Genomic DNA, 22443 nt, shown 5'->3' on the forward strand with positions numbered 1-22443 from the left:
TTTGAATTTGAGCATATAAACCTGAGTCATATTGCATCTGGTTATCACTAGAAGCAAATTGTCCTTCTCCTACTAATGCATCAAAGGACCAACCATTGCCTGCCTGAATATTTCTCCTAGCTGTCTCTTTACAATTAACATGATACTCTGATTTCCAAATAAGATGGTCTCCACCGCTAAGAACTGCTCTCACTAATGTATTCCAATCACTAAGAGTCAGCCACTCCTCTGCAACAAACTCTAAAATTGCAAGAGTAAAGGGAGCAGTGGCACCATATTGTGATACTGCATTTTTTAATTCTTTAATAATTTGAAAATTAAACCCTGTGTGATGTCTCCAAGCAACCCCTTGAGCGTCTCTGGTCTCTGATACAGAGAAAGCCTCAGCGTCTCCCTCCTCTGGCTGATCTGTAGCTGAACTATGGCTAGAGGATAGGGACTGCCTTTGGACACCGGGTTGAGGAACGTGAAAATCTGAGGGATTTTTGCAGTTGGCCTCTCGAGACCTCTTCCCTGTTCTTAATTTTTGTAGCTGATTAATTAAGTCCTGACACTCTTTTTCCAACTCTATTAGTTGTTTAAGAATAGAAATTTTATCCTGTAATTCCTTTCTGGGATCTACAAACACTGTCTCTACAGCGAGAGCCTCTGGAAGCGGAGGTTCACTGGGAGGGGCCTGTCATGGTCATAATATTTAACTGCCTCTTCCTCTAGGTTGGCACAATCTGGCTCTGACAAATTGTCATCAAACTTTGGTTGTTTTTTGGATTATAATTTCAGATATATATGTTTCTTTTTATTTTGAACATGAAAGACAGCATTCAAACAATGAAACAAAAGCAGGAAATTAACACACATGAACAGCAAACAACAAAACAAAAACAGAGAGTTAAGTTCAGGCTGACTTATTTCTTGCCCCATTTTCATTATACCTTTCTTGACGTGGCAGATTCCTGCTGCAATCCGCAGATCCTTCAAACATCCTAAATGGGTCTCTCGTTCCTAACATCCTAACATTCTCCTAACGTCCCTCACTGGGTCTCTGGTTCCCTCTGCCCATATTGGGCGCCAAAAATGTTGCAACCCTCTCCACTCTGCCTGGCTAAAGACAAAAAACTTAACAATGCCTGAATAGTTAATATAACAAAAATGTTGCAACCTGCTCCACTCTGCCTGGCTTGGCCTCCCAAGTGCTTGGGTTTAAAGGCATACACCACCACTGCCGGGCCCAAACTGCTACTCCAGTCTTTGGGTCAGGGTCTAGAGAGAGAGAAAGGGAGAGGGGGGGGGGATAAGGGGGAGAGATGCACAGAATGGAGACAAGACAGAGGTTCTGATCAAGTCTCTTTTATTGAAAGGAAATCTGGGGTTGGCCATGTGCCTTGTAAGCATGTGTATGCGATGTAAGCCTTACAGGCATGGATAGCTGCTTTCTAGCCACTTTCTGCTAAAAGTTGGATCCCAACAGGACATAGCATTACCTGAGAACCCAGCTATACCACTCCTGGGCATATACCCAGAAGGTGCTCCAACATATAACAAGGACACATGGTTTACTATGTTCATAGCAGCCTTGTTTATAATAGCCTGAAGCTGGAAAGAACCCAGATATCCTTCAACAGAAGAATGGATACAGAAAATGTGGTACATTTACACAATGGAGTACTACTCAGCTATTAAAAACAATGAATTCATGAAATTCTTAGGCAAATCGATAGAACTAGAAAATACCATCCTGAGTGATATAACCCAATCACTAAAGAACATACATGGTATGCACTCACTGACAACTGGATATTAGTCCAAAAACTCGCAATACCCAAGATACAACTCACAGACTACATGAAGATCATGAAGAAGGAAGACCCAAGTGTGGGTGCTTCAGTCCTTCTTAGAAAGAGTAACAAAATATTTATGGAAGCACATATGGAGACAAAGTGTGGAACAGAAACTGAAGGAGGGGCTGTCCAGAGACTGCTCCATCTACATATCCAGCGTATGTGCAGTCACCAAATCAGAAGCTGATGTGGATACCAGGAAGTACATGTTGACAGGAGCCTGATATAGCTGTGTCCTTAGACATTTGCCAGAGCCTGACATATACAGAGGTGGATGTTCACAGCTAATCATTGAACTGTTCATGTGGTTCCCAATGGTGAAGTTAGAGAAAAGACTGAAGGAGCTGAAGGGGTTTGTGTTGTGGCCCGAGCTGCCCTACATTTGGGGGCCAAAATTTTGGGGACCGCTCTATCAATATTGGAACCCGCACTGCCAAAAGCCTTGGGGACTAACTTGTTAGCCCGCACTGCCCCAAGCAGCTCCAGTCTGCAGGTCAGGGTTCAGCAAGAGAGAGAGTGAGGACGAACGTGAAGAATGGAGACCAGACAGAGTGTGATTCAATCCCATTTATTCTTTAATCTCTTTTCTTCTCTCCAAGTCCCTAGTCTTGAGTTCCTAGTCCCTAGTTCCTAGTTCCTAGTGCCACCAAGTTCCAAGTGCCTAATATCTAATAATCTTCTTCCGAGTTCTCTAGTCTAAGTGTCTTCTTCCTCAATGCCTAATTCCTATTTCCAAGTTGTACTCAACTCTTCTGTCTGCCTCTCACCTTTTATATGTATCACTTCTAAGCCACACCTTTACATCATGCCTTTAACCCATGCCCTTAGGTCTTGTCCCTAAATCTGATCTCTAAGTCACACCCTTAAGTCTTGGCTCTAAATCACAGCTTTAAGTCTCACACACCCAAAAGAAGATCCTGGGTATCTAAAGCAAGATGTTATCAGAGTGTGCTCAGCTGTTGTAGGCTATTGTAATCAAATCTCTTATCAGGGTATATGGCTCACGATGGCTACAAGGATGATATCCACCTTCTGTCACCTCTCCACAAGTTTGTGGCCTTATAGGGAGAACAACAATACCAACCAACCAGAGTTCCCAGGGTCTAAAACCACCAACCTGGGAGCACACAGGGAGGGACCTGTGGCTCCAGTTGTATATGTATGGAAGGATGACATAGGTGAGAGAGGAAGTCCTTGGTCACATGAAGGCTGGATCTCCCAGTGTAGGAGAATTAGAGGGTGGGGAAGTTGGAGTGTGTGGGTGGGGGCATATCCTCATAGAAGCACGAAGAGAGGGGATGGGATAGGCGGTTTCTGGGGGGGAGGAAAATGAGGAAAGGGGGTAACATTTGAAATGTAAATAAAATATCCAATAAAAAAAATTGAATAAAATTGATGGATTTGAATTAGGAGAAGCTGTTAATCCTAAATGATTTGAATGCTTCCTGTAATATGTGTGAACCATTTGCTTAATCATCATCTTCTTTTTATTATCATTATTATTATTTATTATTATTATTATTATTATTATTATTACTATTATTATTATTTGAGACATTGTCTCTCTCTGAACAGACTAGAGATCAGAAAGCCCTAGGAAGCCTCTTTTCTGTGTCCCCCGTAGACTTGAAACAAAAAGGGGGTAAGGAGAGCCATTCTTGGCTTTTTCTTAGGTAATGAAAACCAGAATTCAGGCCCTCGTGTTTGTACAAACAAAACTCTTACCCACTGATCCATCACCCCAGCCAATAAAACCTAATCCAGGCATGGTGGCACACTCCTTTAATCCCAGCACTCAGGAGGCAGGGAAATCTCTGAGTTTGAGGCCAGCCTATTCCTCATATTAAGACACTGTCTCAAAAAGATAAGAGAGAGAGAGAGAGAGAGAGAGAGAGAGAGAGAGAGAGAGAGAGGAAAGAGACAGTTTTGAACAGCTCACTGACATCTTGGGGATAGATGCCTTAGAAGGGCCAATGCTCATGAAAATTTGCTGTTCCCTTCAGCACTGTTTCCAGAGAGCAATGGAAGGAAACTTACTGTGTGTTTACTGTGAGTCAGACAGGGACACTGACATGACATTTCCCTGGGTAATTTGTATCTTAGGAATTAATATTAGTAGATCTATTTCTTACAGTATTATTGGGTCAGCTAAGTTTATAAGTCTATCACTATTTCTTTTGTGGATGAAGTTCACATAATTTAATGGTATAAAATATTTATTTCTCTGAACCATCCCTGGGAAACATATTCTACCTTTCCTTTAGGATGTAGAAAGTAAAATGGATTGCAAAGAGTGGTATTAGGACTAAATAGTGTGGGGAGGGGGGGCTGAGATAGTCATTTTTCAGAATGAAATAGGCTTTCATCATCTAATACATAATAAAGCATGACTTTAAAATAAAAACAATACATTTCTCCAATGCACGTGTAATTAGGAGCATTGGACAGGAATTCAATCCCAGCACCATATGGGAGGCACAACTGTGTGTAACTCCAGTTTCAGAGGGTGTGACCTCCTTACACAGACACACAGGAAGACACAGCATCGATGCATATTAAAAAATGTTCTTGGTCTTTAGCAATGAGAAGCAAAATGGCTGGTGTGGTGACACACACCTGTGACCCCAGCTACTTAAGGAGGGTCACAGCTTTAGACAAGAGCTTATAAAAAAAATTTTACAAAAACTGCAGGGAATACCTGCTACTTTTGCAAAGCTTGATCAGCAATGCTAATAAAAGGGAGAGTGGAGGGCTGAAAAGATGACTCAGTGGTTAGGAACACTTGTTCTTGCTCCATTTCCAGCATCCACATTGTCACTCTCAGTAAGCAGAGAGCTGATCCCTTCTGGTCCTGTCCATCTCTGTCTGTGCTGTGTCTGTGTTGTCTGCCCAGCACAGGCAGGGCACATATATACATATATACATATAATCATATGCACAAGCAATAAGCATAAACGAAGTCAGTATAAATGTAGTGTTTTGAATTATTTTTATTGAATTTCCTTGCCTCCCTCCCCCTATGTTCCTCTCCCCTTCCCTTCCCCCATTTCTCCATCCCTTTCTCCTCAGAGACCTAGAGTCCTCCCACGGATATCCACTCCCTCTTGGCATATCAAGTTGGTACATCGTCTTTAAAAAGAACAAGAGGTCAGTTCTAGGTTGAGGAACTAGCAATACAATAGATGCAAATATTCAAGGAATAAGCAAGATAATAAACAGAGTCCTATTAATACATGCATGGAATTTAAATGGTATAAAAGAAAAAAAGGGAGGAGGAGGGATGGGGTAGGGGGTGAATGAAGTGCAAAATGGGAAAAGAAGATAACATCTGAAATTTAAATAAATAAAATATTGAATAAAAAAAGAACAAGAGGGAAAAGAAAGGATGAAAAGATCAAGAGATTCCTTTTAGCCTGTTATTTCGTCCTTGTTGGGACTCATCAGTATGGGGTAGCTAACACTATAAGGTTTTAAATATTTTTTTGAAAATTCAATAATATACATGCTAGCATAAAATTAAGTATTAAATGCTTAAGGAGTTTAACTCACATTTGATGTGAAATAAGTTCCATAAAATGGTCAAATTAAAATGGCATTTGTTTATAAAATGTATTATACTTAGAACAGGATAAGTAAGTAGTTATAATTATACTTAGGACAGTATAATTGGAAATAGGAATATTGAAAACTAAAGTAGAGAAACATTTGCCAGTGTCCCTCATGTTTTAAATTGCAGAGTATAAAGTAAATTTTACTTTTAAACACTTTTTAAATTCTTCTGTATGTTGGCTTGAGTTTTGAAAAGCATGTATACTATGCTTCTCCAAAGGATGGGATGCTACAGATGGAGTCTCATCTTCCCTATCATTATTAAGGCATTTCCATACTTTCAGTCCCCACTCATGAACCTGTGACCCTCCTGTTTCAACCCTTACATAACTGGGATTACAGATGCTTGTCACTATCCCAGCCATTTTGCTTTCATTATTAAAGGTCACATGCATTTTGGGGGACTCATTTTTGTGATCTCATAAATTCAAAAGAAGGACTTCTCTGCACAAAAACTTCATAACATAAAAGTGGGGCTCGTGAACATTAGTTGTACTTTAGGCTTAAGGTATGAGTGCCAGCGTCTATTTTAGACTCATCTATGTTCTTGTAATCCCCTGTATGTGCAGCTCTCCAAGATGGTTTTCACTTGTGATGTTAGGAAATACTCTTAATTTGTTTTGATAGCAATGTGGAGCCATAGGGTAAAGAGTAGCACCCATACATAACAGGCTAAAAAGTGTCTCTTGTTAAATGTTAGGAAGGAGAAAAAGGATCTTGGCAGTGGAGGCTATAGCTGTTGAGCTTGCTACAGATCCACCTGCGATTTACATAGACCCTGGCACTGTTGAACCCTTGGCTGTTCAGGTACGCGTAGTTTTCCACTCCCTGGATGGAAACCCTGGAAAAAAAAAAAAAAAAGAAAAAAAGACATTAAGTCTTCGGAGCCCAGAACTGCATTAGCTCTGCAATATAATATCACCAGTCTTCACTGTTTTTTGCTAATATGAACCAAAGAATCCCTGAGGAATCACCTGCACTAGTTTTATGCCTACTGTCTCACATTCTCAGGGTTTTGTCTCACGTCACTCCTTTGCATTTATGCATGGTAAATCCTGTAATATGTATACAAGGCATTGGACTGGCGCTTGCTGCCATGTTCAAATGAACTGCAGCCATGAGTGACCTCAAGAGGGTGATTTTCAATTCTGCTTTGAGGCATTTTGCATATGGGAATGCCCACTTCTTACTAAATTGCTCAAAGGGCTTTAATGGGTTGAATTGACTAAGTCTGTGATGTACCATTCCAGTCAAACAGCTATGCTCAAATCCAAGAACTGTTTTGGTGCTCTGTGATGACAAGACTTTAGAGGAGGTACCAAATGTCCTTAGAGTCTGCTTTCCTGAACAAGTGCAGCCATGCAATAGTGGACTGCTGAATCTCAGGCTTGCAGTTTCTGCAGTGGCTTTCTGGGGTTTCAGAGCCCCCACTGCCCATCTGAGGGTTCGTCTGTATCCCACAGAGGACAGTTATCAACAACAAGAAGGTTCAGGTTGGAGCTGAAGCAAACAATAGCTGCCCCCAGACACCATCGTTATGGGAAAGATTTCGAGTAAAACCACACTAAGTAAAGGTTTTGAAAATGATGACCAATAAACAGGAAAACATCCAAAGGATTTAAGTTTGTGAGTTTCCTGGGGATTGACTCTTGCATGTAAACAACACACTCTCTACCTCTGAGCCACACATCTAGCCCAAGGGTTCATTTTTTTTCTTCTTCCTTCCCAGTACAGTTGGCTTCACATGGCACAGACTTTCATCTCTCACAGTCACAACATACACATATCACAACACATGAACACAGTAGAAAGGAGAACATTGTGGAAACATACGAGTTGTTATACTCAGTGTTGTCTGTCCACTTCCAAGGGTGCTCTGACGACTCTCTGTGCAGGCCGATCCAGTGGTCAAAAATCCCCTTGTATCTCCTTAGGAAATTCTGTCATAAAACACAAAAAGGCAAGAACACATATGTCTTTTTTTTTTCAGATGATCCTGGAGTCTCCCCACTTTGAAGCTTACTCTAGAGATAACAGGAGGGTGTAACTGAGGGTCACAGGCTTTGGAGCTGTACTAGTCACCAGTTCTCAGTGGATCCATTTGACATCTGTAATTCTAAAGGGCCTCATTTGAATTAAAGAACCAAATATAACAACACATTCTTCTGTTACCAGGATAGTTCTGGGTTAACCTCCCACTGAAGTTATTAACAGTTGTCATCTGCTGTACACATGTGCCAGCTTACAGGAATGCACTCATGACCACCAGGCGTCCCAGCAAAATGCCATCTCTGACTTCCAGCTGACTATGAGCACTAAATGAGAGAATATTTCTTGAATGTCTCAGGGTTTCAATCAGAAGTCAAGCATCAGCAAATGGCACACACTCACATGTTCACCATGTCTCCATGTGCTTGGGATGGGATCCTTCCTCAGGCTTCATCTGTAACTCTCTATCTCAAGGCAATACAATACTCAACAGAACAGACTAACCATTCCCGGCCCACTTCTTACCAGCTCCTCCTGGCTGTCAATTCGAGCGAGTTGGGCCTCTTGTGCCATGCAGGAGTCCTGGCTGGATGTCCAGTTACTTGAGTATTCAGAAAAATAAAAACATTTATTTCCAAATCCAATCCAGTTGCTTGCGCAAGCAGCATAGGTCTTTTCGGTTGATATCTGTTCTGTCTTTCTTACTGAAATATAGAAAATACAGTAAATCATAACACGCATGTCCTCTCTCTTTTTGGAATACCCTCCTGAGCTCAGTGTGAGGTATGAATCTGATTGTAGCTTTCCTAAGTGATCTGTAGGAATCCTCTCCTGAGCGTGATGGGCCTTTATCTAAAGGCCTCCCTCCTTGTGCCTGTGTCCCATTTTCTTTCAGGTGCTCACTGACAGTAGGGCTCCCAGAATGTGCATTTCTATAATAGCATCATTTCTGTTCTTTTGGTGACTGTTTACTACAACAGGGATTGCTGTAGTAGTAAGCACATATGGACATCTATTGATAGCCTGATAACTGAGATAGCAGTGAGAACTTTTGGGTAGGTAGTGTATACTGTGGACAAGTTGCACTAAGATTTACATACTTAACAGGATAGTACGAGATTTTATTGCACTATTTTGGACAGTGTGGTACTAAAATCCTATACATTTATTACTTCAGAAACTTTCCATTTAATACTTTCAAAATGCAGTTGAGCCTTGTAACTAAACCCATGGGTCATGGAGAGAGGTACTATATCTCCCTGGCCATATTACTCTTCTCTGTCCTCACCTGTCTTTGAGGTTCCTCTTTGAATTTTTTCTCTCCTTGTTCTCTACCTTGGATGGTTCCCCCAGGTGGACCTGTATACCTTGCATCTCTGTCTAGAGCTTGCTGGGTGGCATCCTCCCAGAGATGCTGAGCCTGGCCTCCTGCATACAATACAGCCTGTGTGTTCTTTCACAGCATCTTCCTGCTGGAACCTAAGTTCCCAGAGAACAGGAATTTTTGGTGTGTTTTCTCTGGAGCCCTTCCCACAGTGCCTGGCTCACAGTGGTCAGTAGTATAACTGACAGTGTGAATGTGGACAGAATGCTGCAGAATTTGGAGAGTCAGTCACTTACCTGACAAAGCAGCAGAAAGAGCAGCTACAGCTACAGTGAGGACCATGATCACTCCATAGCAGCAGTAAAGCTTAGCAGGAGACTCAGAGGAGACAATTCTGTGACATTTTACTTCGAATTTTTTCCCTGAAAAACATAAATATAAGAATATCAATCTCAAAAATCTTTTAGAGAAAAAGATAAAATTACCCTAGAATCATCTGTAAATTTTACTTATACTTTCCTGGTGCAAGCACCTTACTAGAATGTTGATCTAAAATGAGGACGTTGGCTCTCAGAAGACTAGAGGAAAGAGAAACAGAATGTTTGCCACAGCTGGGCAGTGGTGGCACATGCCTTTAATCCCAGAACTTGAAAGGCAGAGGCAGATGGATTTCTGAGTTCAAGTGAGTCCAAGGCCAGCCTGATCTAGGAAAAGAGTTCCAGGACAAACAGAGCTATACAGAGAAACCCTGTGTTGAAAAAGAAAACAAAACAAAGAAAAAACATTTGCCACAGAACATTCCGTTCCAGTTATTATTCCAGTTATTAAACTAAGGGCTAAGGGCCAATAAAAGAGCAATAAACAGAGAAAGTGAAGATCATGGAACAAAAGACACAACAAGAGCTGCCCATTCGCGATGGCTGAGAGGTTAAGAACAATTGTTGCTCCTCTAGAAGATCCGAGTTGAGTTCCCAATCCCAGCTCCTAAAAGGGGGCTCATAACCACCTGTGTAACTCCTGCTCCAGTCAAGGAGACAAACAGGTTGGTACACTCTTATATTTCCAGTGCTAGGGAGGCAGAAGCTGGAGAGTCAGGAGTACAAGGCTAGCCTTGGCTACATAGGAAGTTTGTATTCAACCTGGACTATTTCCAAAGAACTTAGTCAGTAAATAAATTAACTAATAAAAGCACATAAATGTAATTGAACCCACTGACGTAACTAACGGGTGAAATATGGAAGTGTTTTAACAAGCTTAGCAAAATCATGTGAAAAAATAATATTAGTCTAAAATAACAAAAACTCTTAGCAAGTTGGAAATTGAAGGAACACATTTGTGGACATTGGGGATTTCAAAAAAAATAGGAAAGGTAATTTTATTCATTTAGAATTCCACACCAGCATTTCTTATACAGTATTATGAGTAAGATTTATGGATACTCCTCTGTGTTTACACCAGTATACTTAGAATACTGTCTTTTTCATTCTGGTACATAAACAGGAACTTTGCTATCCATCCTTCTCATACTGTATACACACGGATCTCCTTCTAAATTTGAATTTGTCCTATAGCACAGTTTGAACATAACTTTTGTGTCTTTATTTAAAAGCAACATTGGAAATGATCTCACAAAAAAACCAAAGAAATGAAACATTGCTGGCCTGGTTTTTAGCTTAATTAAAAACTATTTGCGTGACAAAACAAGTTATGGTTTCAAAGGAGTGAAGTTGTGACATGCCTGCTGCTAGTTATACAACAGCTGCACTTTAGACATGAGCTTCATATTAACAACAGGAAATGGCTAAATATTTGAAAAAGTTAACCCTCCTGAGGCAGAGACAGCAGGAGTTCCAAGTCAGCTTGGAGTAAAGGATGAAACTTTGAAAAGAGTCAATCATCATCATCACCATCATCATCATCATCAGTAATAATAATAGTCATAATAATCATAATAATTTCAGTTAGAATAGTTGGTTTAAGTGATAAGCATTAACATTTGTTATGAATTTTGTATTTTGATAAATATCAATCTTGTTTTCTCAAAATCCAATATTCTTTCCCTAAGTGAAAAAAAAAAAATTAAGATGAAGAAACAAGAATGAGGGGACAAAGGAAGACAAAGGAATGCAACATAATGAAGCATAGACAGTTAGAAACAAGAAACACAGCTTTGCCTGTATGAAGAATGAAGTAGAAAATCCCATTACATTCTTTTTCTGTAATTTATCTAGAGCTTAAAATGGAAAGGCTCTGGTCCTGGGTGGGTTCAGCCCCTGAACCCTCTCACTCTACCCCACCCCAATCCCACCCCATGCCACCTCCTTACAGTTCTTTTTTAATTACAATGGATCTCAAAACACAAGCCCCAAGCTTCCCAGGCAACTTCTATCACTATGCACATTGTAAAGCCATTGCTTGAATTTCCTTCACTGGGGACACCTAGAGCAAGCATTTTCTACAGCAATTTGGTGTAACCCACCAGAGTGTGATTACCAGATCCCTGGGAAGAGTGGACCTGCAAGCTGAGTACAAAGAAAGAAAGAAAGCTGGAGCTGCAGCTCTGGCTCTTAAAAGGTGACTGACTCACTCTTTGTTTCTCTTGCCTGAGAACTATTCAAGTGTTGCCTGCTCCAACAGAGTAACTAATGTAACAACCTCATAGCTAATCCTGTCTGCTTTCTCCTACTCTGCAGACCCACTGTGACAGGCTCACAGAAGCCCTTCTGTTCTTATTCTTTTGTTCAAGGCTCAGCTCTTTTGCCTTCCTGTCCCTGGTGAAGCTCCTCTCTGCTCTTACAGTTTGGTTCAAATACTATTAACTACATACCCATTTCTCCCTCCTGCAGGCTGTCTGTGGTACTGAGCATAGGTAGGGAAGCTTTTGTGGCACTCATCTCAGAGCTGAGAAGCTGGGTTTCAGCTACAGGAGGATTGAAACTTGAAAGCTGAGAGGCAGAATCCTATCAGAGGTGGAAGTATTTAACCACCCCTACTTATGAGCTCCTCCCCTACTTACAAGTAACAACTTGTTAGTTTGAAAGTAAAACACAGTCAATGGCTTTGCAAGGAAGGGATTACACTGAGCCTGTCACAGGGGGTTTGTAATAAAGTTTACAGCATTAGTTTGGAAAGGATCTGGTCCTGGGTGGGTTCAGCCCCTGCCCCCGCCCCCTACCCCCACCCCCCCCCCCACCCCCCCCCCACTTACAAACTAATCCTGTAAACAAAGAGCTTTTAACAGAGCAACTTCAGGGGCTGCAGGGGGAGACCAGGTTTACTGTCCTGCAGGAATCAATTCAGAAATAAAAGACAACAACAAAAAGAAGATATTATTACCAACGCTTTCCTGTCCATCAGACAGTGATCTTCAGGGTAGGTGAGCCTGTGTTGTTACACCTTCTTCTGGCCTCTGCTGCCCTTATATACTTCTCAGACATACATGCAGGCAGAACTCCTAGACCCTCTTGACCTAAGACAAAAAACTGACAACTTAAAACAGAGGCCTGGAAGGCTTTTAATCTGACCAGTAGCATACAGACCTGCTCTCCTATGAGCTCACATGACAGCTTCAAGGTCTGATCCCTCTCCCAGCCCCAATGTCTCTACCTACTTCTGGCCTCTCTTCTCTCTCCCCTGTTTCATTCTCTACTCTCTCCCTTCTCCTTCTTCCCCAATTCTCTTGCCACCAACTCCCTTCTCCCTTTCAACACCCAGATCACTAGTAGCCCTTTACTAAAAAAGCCATTCTGAAACTGCTGGAACAGGGTCACGAGCCACAGTGGCGCCATCTGGTGACTGACTTTCCTGTTTGTTTCTGGTTTGTGTTTCATTTCTCTTTCGGAGCACTCAGATTTAGAAATGAAACCAAGCTGACCTTAATGAGCCCACAGGAATTTTCAACCCCTCCCAAAATGGAGGCCTCTTCCTCTAACTCCAGAACCCTGAGCCAGAGACTACTACACTTCTTCCTGCATCAGAGTGAAGACTGGCTCAGTGACCCCTTTCTTATCACAGGTCTGCAGCAGTTCTGGGAAACAGAACCCTGGGGAGACTTCTGGCCTGGGTTGAGGAGATATTTCACCCTCATCACAGGGACATTAAGCAGCAAGACTACACTGTGTAATAAAGTAAAGGTGTCACAGTGGGACACAAGTACCCAGCCATTTGTCCTAACACACAGAAAGCACACTCTGGGCACTGGCTCAACTTCATAACAGAGTCCATATTTATTCTAGGCTGGTTGCATGTGCTTCCCACTGGGGGATGTTGACCATAGGGACAGGGAGAAGTGGAAAAACAGCAAAGGCAAAGTCACAGGACTTTCCACTCAAATTTTCCTGTGACAGTGGAAGTATTCTTCAAGACTGCATTTTAAAAGGCAGGAAGACAGAGAGCTTTGTGTGATACTATAGTCACCATAATATCACATCTCCAGGCAGGTCAGAGGTTTATTCTTAAGCTGAAGTTTCTCCTTAAAGGGCCTTTTCTACCACTGTTATGATCTCAAATGTAACCCAGTGCAGCAGTTTCTCCTTGACTCTTAGAAGCTATAGCAGATCAGCGGTGTTGAGCACCAACATTATTCCAGGAAGAAAAAAAAAAAAAAACAAAAAAAAAAAAAAACAGATTTTACTGTATAGTAAAAAATTATATCCAATAGTCACTGTTGGGCTATGAGATGCTATCCTGGTCCTTGGGTTGTGAGTGTTCAGCCACGCCCCCAGAACCCAGGCTCCTGACAAGAGGTTTAATCTCCATTGAACCTGCACCTTCAGTCACATAGAGGGCATAATCTAAAGGCCAGGGGGCATAGCTAATTAAGTTATTCCCTCCCCTCTTCCCCCTCTCTTTAAAAGCCAAGCTCCCCTGGCTTACTTGGGGAGCACATACCATTTACACCCACTCACCATGCAATGAACAATAAAAGCTTTGGAAAACCGACTCCACATATCTCCTGGGCCTGCAGCAGACAGGCTCCTAGCCTTTGGAACCGTGAACTGCAGGCACCTGCCTGCCCAGGGCAGCTGTGTAAATGTGGGACCCACCACAGGCAGTGTGGGAAGTGTGGCAGAACCCTGCCACCAGCCCTCTTGACTTTGTCCATGCCACTGAACTCCCCTCACGCTAGAGTTTTTTCCCACAAGTCACATTCATCTATTTGAAACATTGGAGAGTTACTCATTTGGTCTATTAAAACATTACTTTATTACTTGAGGGGGGCACATTTATGCCACAGCATTAAGTGTAGAGGTCATATTGTCACAGGAGTCTGTTTTCTACTGCTGCCTTGGGTTCCTGGGATCCAGATCAGATGGTCAAGCTAATGTGGAAAGAATCTTTAAACCCTGAATCCATCTCCTTTTTAATCTGGTTTAATCCATCATCCTGGTCCATCTCCTTTTAAAAAAACTGTAACTTATTCATTATTTTTTCTTGGTTATATTTTTGAAAGAAAGCTGCCAACTATTTATAACATATGCTAATGTAGGAGTATGTTTTTTATAACATATTAGTAATTTTTCAACTTCTGAGTAGAAAATATTTTTTCTAAACTAGGACTTCCTAGATCAGCAGTTAGAGTTCCCCTGAGTTCTGTTCCTGGGAGCCACACTGTGTAGCTCATAACTGCCTACAACTCCAGCTGCAGAGGATGAGTTGTCTCTGTTCCCTGTGGGCACCCACATATGCGTGCACATGAATCTTTAAGAAGGAAAGAGAAAGAAAGAAAGAAAGAAAAAAAGAAAGAAAGAAAGAAAGAAAGAAAGAAAGAGGAAGGAAGGAAGGAAGGAAGGAAGGAAGGAAGGGAAGAAATAAAGAAAAAAAGGAAAGAAGGAAGGAAGAAAATATAGAACTCCTTAAATATTCTAGGTTATCCCCTCCCAGTTTACCTCCCTTACTGCCCAACTTACTTCCCACACCACACACCCCTCTGCAAACTCCACAGTCAGCCAGAATCCTGGAGTTGTGAGGGTTTAGGGTTTTGGTTGTTAGATTTTATTTATATTGAGCACTAGGATCTGAAATAGGGCAGTTGCTTCATTCACCCAAGAATTTTTTGGGTTCTTTGTGTTTTATTTCTCTGCAGAACTTGTGGCAAAAAAGAAATGTAAGTATATGCAATGCATTTTTCTCCAGAAATAAGAAATCTGGATATCTAATTAGCTCTAAATATCCTTTAGAAGAAAAGAAGGAAGTTGGGGTATGGTGGTGCACATCTTTAATCCTAGCATTTTGGAGGCAGAGGAAGACAGATCTCTGTAAGTTGGAGCCCAACCTGGTCTATAGAATAAGTTCCAGGACAGCAAAGAAACCTTGTCTAGGAGAGGGGGTAGGGGAGGAATAATATATAATACCTAGCACAAGTCAGTCCATCTTGGAAGAAAGATATTGTTCTCTGTAGTTTTTATAAGACAGGTTCTCTCCCTGAATCTGGACCTCACAGATTAAGTTAGGCTAACTGACCAGCAAGTTCCAAGGATCCACCAGTCTCTTCCTACCTGAAACTGAGTTTACAGCTCATGTTTCCAGGCCCAGATTTCTTGTGTAGGTTATGAAGGACAGAATTCATATTCTCTCACTTATGTGGCAAGCACTTCTCTGACTGAGCCATCTTCCCAGGCCCTGAAGATGATCCCTAGGAAAAACATGTGGACTATGATCTTTGCCTTTTGAATAAAATACTTGTGTGCAAAAGCTGTTAGGACCTGTTTCAAGAACTGGCCCCAGTCTCCATTCCTGCTTGACAGTGTAGTGAATGGATGTAAAATCTGTGTGAGAAGTGACATCTTATGTGAAGTTCTAGGGTTGTAGTACTAGGGCTGGTTAAAGAACAACATCCTGGAAGGACATGGAGGCACAACACCTGCAATCCCTCACTTGGAAGATAGGAGCTGGAAGATCCAGGACAAACTTAGGCAATGTAAGACACTTAAAAGTCTTAAAAGAAACTTAGAACACAAGAAAATAAAAATATCATTGGGCTTTTTTAATCTGCCTATGATAACATTGTTATCATAGAAGGAACAGAGGTTCTTGTATTCACAGATAAAACTAGGGGAAACCAGTAATGTTAAACATGCAGACTTGACTTCCAGTCTGGGCCCAAGAACTTAGCAGATCACCTGCAGCAGCTCTGAACCCAAACTCACAAAACCCAGAAGAAGCAGTGGTACCAGGAGCTCTAACCAGGGCAGTATCTCAGGTAAGGAATCAGCAACACTCACCCCAAACAGGGAGTAACTGGGACACAGAGAGACCCAGAAATTCACTCCTGGCCAGGAGCACTGGTACCTTCCTGTCTGGGCCTGAGTGCTCGGCAGATCCCGGGAGATAGCTCTGTACCCAATCTCACAGTGTAGAGTGAAAAATTATAAAGACCATTTTATGAAATATATACAGGCTCACTACTTCCAAGAAAGCAGAACTGGATATAAGATTTCAGGCCTTTACTGTCACTGCCCCTGGGCACATTCTGGGTAGAGGGCATTATTTCTGAATCAGAGGACACTTGCTAGATTAACATTCCTCAAGCCTCAGGGTGGGGAAGGCCCAAAGCAAGAAGACACATTCCTGACCACAGAAAAAAATACAAGTCATCTAGGTGGGGCTATGACCGGAGCAAGTGAAAAATAGTTAACCTGAAATAGTTGGTAATGACAAGGTAGGTCACAGTGACATGGTAAAACTACATTCTTGAAAAAAAATGAGTGTGCAGAGTGATTTTCACATGATTCTAAGCATTTAAGGTGAGTTCCTCTGAAATGTTCCTCTGTTCTTGGTTACCCCCCCACCCCCTTGTCCTTTCCAGTGTTACAGCCTGCTGGTGTTCAAAATTTGTAAAGCAACCAATCATGTGTAACTGCTCAAAAACACAACCAATCATGTGTAACCGCACAAAATTCCTCCCTTTCCCTACCCCATGCTATAAAAACCCCTCAGCTTGCTGGCCTTTCGTTAAAATTCTGTTCCTGCATGGACAAGCAGTTTTGACCTTGGCTAGCCAAATTCCCCAATAAACCTCTGCTGATTGCATCCAGGTACGGTGTCTTGGAGTTTGTGGGTTGTCGTGACTTCCCAAGACTTGAGCAAAGGTCTCCCTATTTTGGGGGTCTTCAACAGAACCCAGAGGAAACGGGGCTCTCTGGAGCTCTAAGCTGGGCAGTATCTTAGGTAAGGAGGCAGCAATACTCATACCAAATAGAAAGTAACTGGGACCCACTGGAACCAAGGAATTTACTCCTGGGTGAGTGTACCAGTTCCTTCCTGTCTGGGCCCAAGCACAGAGCAGATCCCAGGAGGCAGTTCTATACCCAACCTCACAAAACCCAGAAGTGGCAGGGCTCCCAGGAGTTCTAACCTGGACAGTATCTCAGGTCAGGAGACAGCAATACTCTACCCAAACAGGGAGTAACCAGGACCCACAGGGACCCAGGAATTCACTCCTGGGCCAGAGCATTGGTTCCTTCCTGTTTCCACCTGAACACTGAGCAGATCTTGGACCTCAGCTATAACCCCAGCAGCAACACTCATTCCAAACTATTTTTAATTTTCTAAAACTGAAAGCTCATGGCAAAACTGCTGCTGATTGCCTCTGGCATTGCTGAGACCAATAAAAACTATGCCACAACTATGTGGAAAGACCCTTTTACCCTTAATGGAATGGCCAGGACCCAGTTCCTATATGGGGCCAAGGACTGATATGCCTGTTTGATACCAGAGAACGCACAGCTAAATGGCCGTCAAAAAAGGTTAATGAATTAAATAGATACCCCCACAAAACCAGGCCCAATTATAAATAAGATGAATAACAATTGACATCCAGGGAAGAGAAATTTCCCTGAGAATTCCCTTCTTTTTTTCCTTTCCAAGTAAAAATTAATCACCCCTGATGTCTGCTGTTAGGAGTTCTAATCCTGATGCTGGCCTCTGGACTTATACTACTCAGACCTCCAATGGGCCTTTGACAAGGACATCAAACAGCTATAGACTGACATCACTAATCTGAAGAAATTCCTCGTTTCACTGTCTGATGCAATCCCCCAAAATTGCAAAGGACTTTGTTGGACTTGATTTTCTCTTTTACAATAGAAAAGACTGTGTACAGCTCTAGACTGTGTACAGTCCTTAAAGAAGAATGTTGCTTTTACATAGACAAAACAGGGATGATTAAAGAGAGCATGAAAAAGGCCAGAGAAGGTCTTGAGAAAAGACAGAGAGATAAAGAGAAAAATGAGAGCTTGTACAAGAATTGGTCTTCAATGTCTCCATGATTGTTAACTCTACTTCCTTCCACCTTGGGACCATTAATTAGGTTATTTTTGCTTATTTCCTTTGGTCTCTGGGCCTTAAATAGGCTGACTAACTTTGTAAAACAACAGATAGATAATCTGATAGCAAAATCTGTTCAGATACATTATCATATGTTAGCTATGAAGGACCACAAGACTCTAGATGAGGTTGTCACTCTATCCAGGGTGTTCCCAAGTCCCATCTCCACCAAACATAAAAGAGGGGACTTCTGCCCCTAGACCAAGTAGAGAGGGGCCACCCAGAACCCCCTCTGTCTGACTATCTGAATTCTTACTTAGGCTGCAAGGCTAAGCACTGCAAGGGGATATAAATAAAAGTTAAAAATATGTTTCTGGGTTCCCTGAGGGACAAGCCTGACTGCATAGGGGTTGATGTCAAAAGTATCCCCTCTCCAGGAAAAAGACATTGGGATGGGTATGGCCCTCATGCCTCACTGGACAACGACAGGAGGACTGGAGCCATTACAAGGTCCCCTTTAATTACTGGAGGTTAGGCCTCTATACCCGCCTTGGCAAGATTAGAATCGCCACAGCCCTCCTATACTTGGAGAAGGGAGGAGATGTCAGAGCAGCCCTGCTTATACACTGAAGGTCTGAAATCAGCCATAAGCCTAACATCAGCAATAGGCCTGACATACATGCCTGCTAACACAAAGTCTTGGGTCTCTATGGAAAAAAAACTAAAACAGGGGGCTATAAACTGTTGTAAACAGGCAGCTTTTGTGGAAATCTACCAGCCTGAGTACTCATAGACCTTGTAAATAGGCAGCCTTGGCGGATAGTAACAAGTTAGATAAGGACAGTGAATCATAGGCAGAGTCATAGTGACCTGACCCCTGAACCTTCACCCAGCTGATACCCTGTTCTGAAAGATGTCTGTACTCCCCCTGAACACCTATGCTCCTGTGTCATTCCCTTCCCCACATCCTGCATTTTTGTGTTTATAACCCCTGTGTTAAAAAGTAAAAATTATGATTTGATAATAATAAAAAAAAGAAAAAAAAAAAAAAAGAAATAACATAGTGTCTCCCTGGCTCTGCTGACTTAGCTTCTGACAATCCATTTTCTTGTTCTCAGAAATAGTTTGAATTATAAAACGTTATTGTGGTTTTTGTTAGTATGGTGGGTAAAATAATTTTTATTGATTTCATTTTAAACTTCAAAGTTTGTAGTGAGTTAAAATATCCTTCAACATAATTATAGGTCATATTTATTTTCATATTATAAAATGCCAGTTAATCTGTTGAACATTTTTAAAAACTGGATTCCTTTATGAGAATTTCATATATGAGTACTGTATTTACATAATTTTTCCCTTTCTCTCCTTCCTCCCACTCTTCCCAACCCCCCATACTTTTCAAATACATCTTATCATTTAATTATTGTTCATATATGTATACATGTACAAGTATATATGTATATACAAATACTGATAAATAAAGTGTTTTGAGTTAAAAAAATTAAAAAAAAAAACAAAAAACAAAAACAAAAAACCATGCAGACTTGTCCCTTCAAAGGAAGGGATGTATAAACCTATTTTCTACACAGAATTTTGGTCATGGATGTGGTTAATAACCTGGTGATCTCTGTGCTATCTGTGGGGCCACACATGGCTTCCCCAGACTCTTCCTTATCTTGACCATTGTTTCTCAGTCAAAACAACTCATCCTTATGGGAGATGTCACACGTGCTTTACAAATGGGAGCAGAAGTGGTTAATAGACGAGGTGACCTCTGTGCTATATGAATGAACACAACCACACCAGACATTCTCCAAACCCTATATATTCACAGGTAGTCAATATATAAAACCCACCTTTATGAAAGTACTCACAATTACTTTAAAAAAGAGTTTCAATGTTGTCATGTCTTAAGCTTTATTGTACACAAAGGGTTGAGTTAATTGCCACCAGGAAACTTTTGTCTAAAATTGAGCTGTGTTTAAATAATTTAATTTAAAAATAATCTTCCTGGTGTCAGACTCTAGAAGTATGAACCATCACCTGTTACTGAATTATGTTGAACTAGACTTTAATGCTTCACATGAATGGTTATTCTGCTGCTCATGGTGATCATAAAGAACCCACATGCAGTTTCTCTAATAATCATGATCATGAAGAGCTCCAAACTCTGGAGACCCTTCCTCAAGTCTCAGGGAATCGCGACCACCCAAAAATCACAAGAAACCATACCTGGATGCATAGGTTTATTAGGGAAAGAGCTGGCAGCCAGCAGTCTGACCAGGTACTCGTGCTGGAGTCAAGGTCCGACCCCCACGGCCAGTCCTTGGAGGGTTTTAAAGGGAAAAACCACAAACCAGGGGAGTGGGAAGGGGGGGGTGAGGGGTTGTCAAGGATACAAAACATGAAAACAGTGGAACAATATAGAGGTACTCACCCTAAATGATTAGTGTCATGTGGAAATCGCCCTGCATTCTTCTCAAAAATGTGGTATTTACCATGCCATTGTGCCCTATCCTGCCATTTCAGATTACTATCTTTACTTTTTCTGTCTATAGCCCCACCTAGGTGGCAGCATCTTTATCTGTAGTCAGGAATGTCTTCCTGCCTTGAGCCTCTCCTACCCATAGGTGGGAGAGGCTTGAGGAATGTCTGCATTTTTCCTGCTCAGGTCTAAGGCTAGAAATCTACACATATTTCATAAAATGGCCTTTATAATTTTTTACTCTACAATCATAGCAGTTACAATGCATTCATCTCTTCATTTCTTTAAAATAATCTTAACTACATGAGGTATACTACTCAAACAATGAAGCCCAGAGATGACAGGCTTGAAAAACCACTGAAAGTAAGTATTTGCATTTTAAATGGTAAGTGGATATTTCTCTGACAACTAAACCAGAATCCATGTCACAAAAAACAAACAAACAAAACAGACCAGTAAGTCAATACCAGACTTAATGTTAAATCAACACAAGTGTGGGCTGGGTGTTGGCCATGGGAAATAGGACACATCAATGCTACAGCAAAATAAGGTTATCTTCTCACTGTCAGTCTATGTAAAAACAGCTGACATCCATTTTTTTTCCAATATAGTGAAAATTAATCACATAAAATTGTAGTATGTCCCATTAGAAATGGATATCAATGAGTTTTCTGAACATACAATTTAGCATGTTACCTTTTATAGCATTTTAATAATATTTTAAAAATAAACACTTGACCCTGCTAAGGATATCTTGCAATATCTTCTTTTATTCTCTACAGTTTATGTCACAAAAGCCAGCTACTCTAATAAAAATCCTTGAATGAAATGGGGGCTGGAAAGATGGCCAAGCTGTCAAAGGCTAAAGCTCCCAACCAAAAGGAGTAGGTTCAGTTCTCAGCACCCATGCTTGCCTTTCCAGCTTCCTCTTTGCCAAACATCATGGTAGATATCAAATAAACAAACTTATAAACAAGTAAACAAATCAACAAATTAGCATGTAAGTCTGTACACCCACATTGCAGTAAAGATTATCATGGTGGTATATGTGTTAAATCAGGTTTGAAGCAGACTGTCCTTTAATCAGAGCAATGAAGGACAGAAGTTGCTACAGAAATAGAGACCAAGTGCCCAGGCTCCTCTCAAGGAGAAGAAAGTTTTGTCATTACTTTTGTTCTTTACTGTCAGGGATGAACGATGATGACAGATGGTATTCTGTTACTATGGTTTTATGCTAGGGCAGGTTTTCTTATGGTTTTGCTGAGTCATGAGTTTCTTAGCTCATCTGAGATTTCTTGTTCTAGGTTATCCATTTTCATTCCAGATCCTGAGATCAGATAAAAGGAAGCAGGCAATTTATCCTCTCATTGGTGCTTTTTGTGGGAGAAGAATAATGGAGTGGGGCAAGTTGGCTCTGTCTCAGGGTCTAAGGGTGCATAGGTCAGATTGACTTTATGCAAGCAGGGGTAGAGTTTTAACCAGAATATCTGTGTGGATCCAGTGACTGCTATCATGTACTTCTGGAGAAGTCTTTAAGAACCAGAACCCCCTCTGACTAGTGACCTAAATTCTTGCTTAGGCTGCAAAGCTAAGCATTGCAAGGGAATATAAATAAAAATTTAAAATATCTTTCTGGGTTCCCTGAGGGACAAGCCTGACTGCATAGGGGTTGGTATCACAAGTATCTTCTATCCAGGAAAAAGATATGATGATAGATATGGCCCTCATGCCTCACTGGACAACGACAAGAGGACCAGAGTCATTACAGGGTCCCCTTCAATTACTGGAGGTCAGGCCTCTATCCCTGCCTTTGCAAGATTAAATTTGCCATGGTCTGTGGGGAAGAAATCTCGCGGGCGGGGGGAGGGAGTCCGGCGACAGAGTCTCAGGGCAGTCTGGCATCAGGGCTTCCCGCACCGCCAGCGGAGGAT

General features: G+C 41.5%; 2 protein-coding genes across 3 annotated transcripts in view; one reads left to right on the plus strand and one right to left on the minus strand.

The window, feature by feature from the left end:
* Positions 1–22443, plus strand: part of LOC117714819 (killer cell lectin-like receptor subfamily B member 1F) — a 525987-nt gene that overhangs the window by 86414 nt on the left and 417130 nt on the right. The window lies entirely within an intron of this gene.
* Positions 4811–11739, minus strand: LOC117714806 (C-type lectin domain family 2 member D11-like). Its single transcript, XM_034511479.2, has 5 exons — positions 11588–11739; positions 9057–9182; positions 7962–8140; positions 7281–7387; positions 4811–6288 (listed from the first exon to the last, which is right to left on the minus strand). The coding sequence occupies exons 1-5, from the start codon at positions 11652–11654 to the stop codon at positions 6144–6146; spliced, it is 624 nt and encodes a 207-aa protein (XP_034367370.1). The 5' UTR covers positions 11655–11739; the 3' UTR covers positions 4811–6143.

The sequence above is a fragment of the Arvicanthis niloticus genome, chromosome 9 (genome assembly GCF_011762505.2).
Source record: "Arvicanthis niloticus isolate mArvNil1 chromosome 9, mArvNil1.pat.X, whole genome shotgun sequence".
In the NCBI taxonomy this organism is placed as follows: domain Eukaryota; kingdom Metazoa; phylum Chordata; class Mammalia; order Rodentia; family Muridae; genus Arvicanthis; species Arvicanthis niloticus.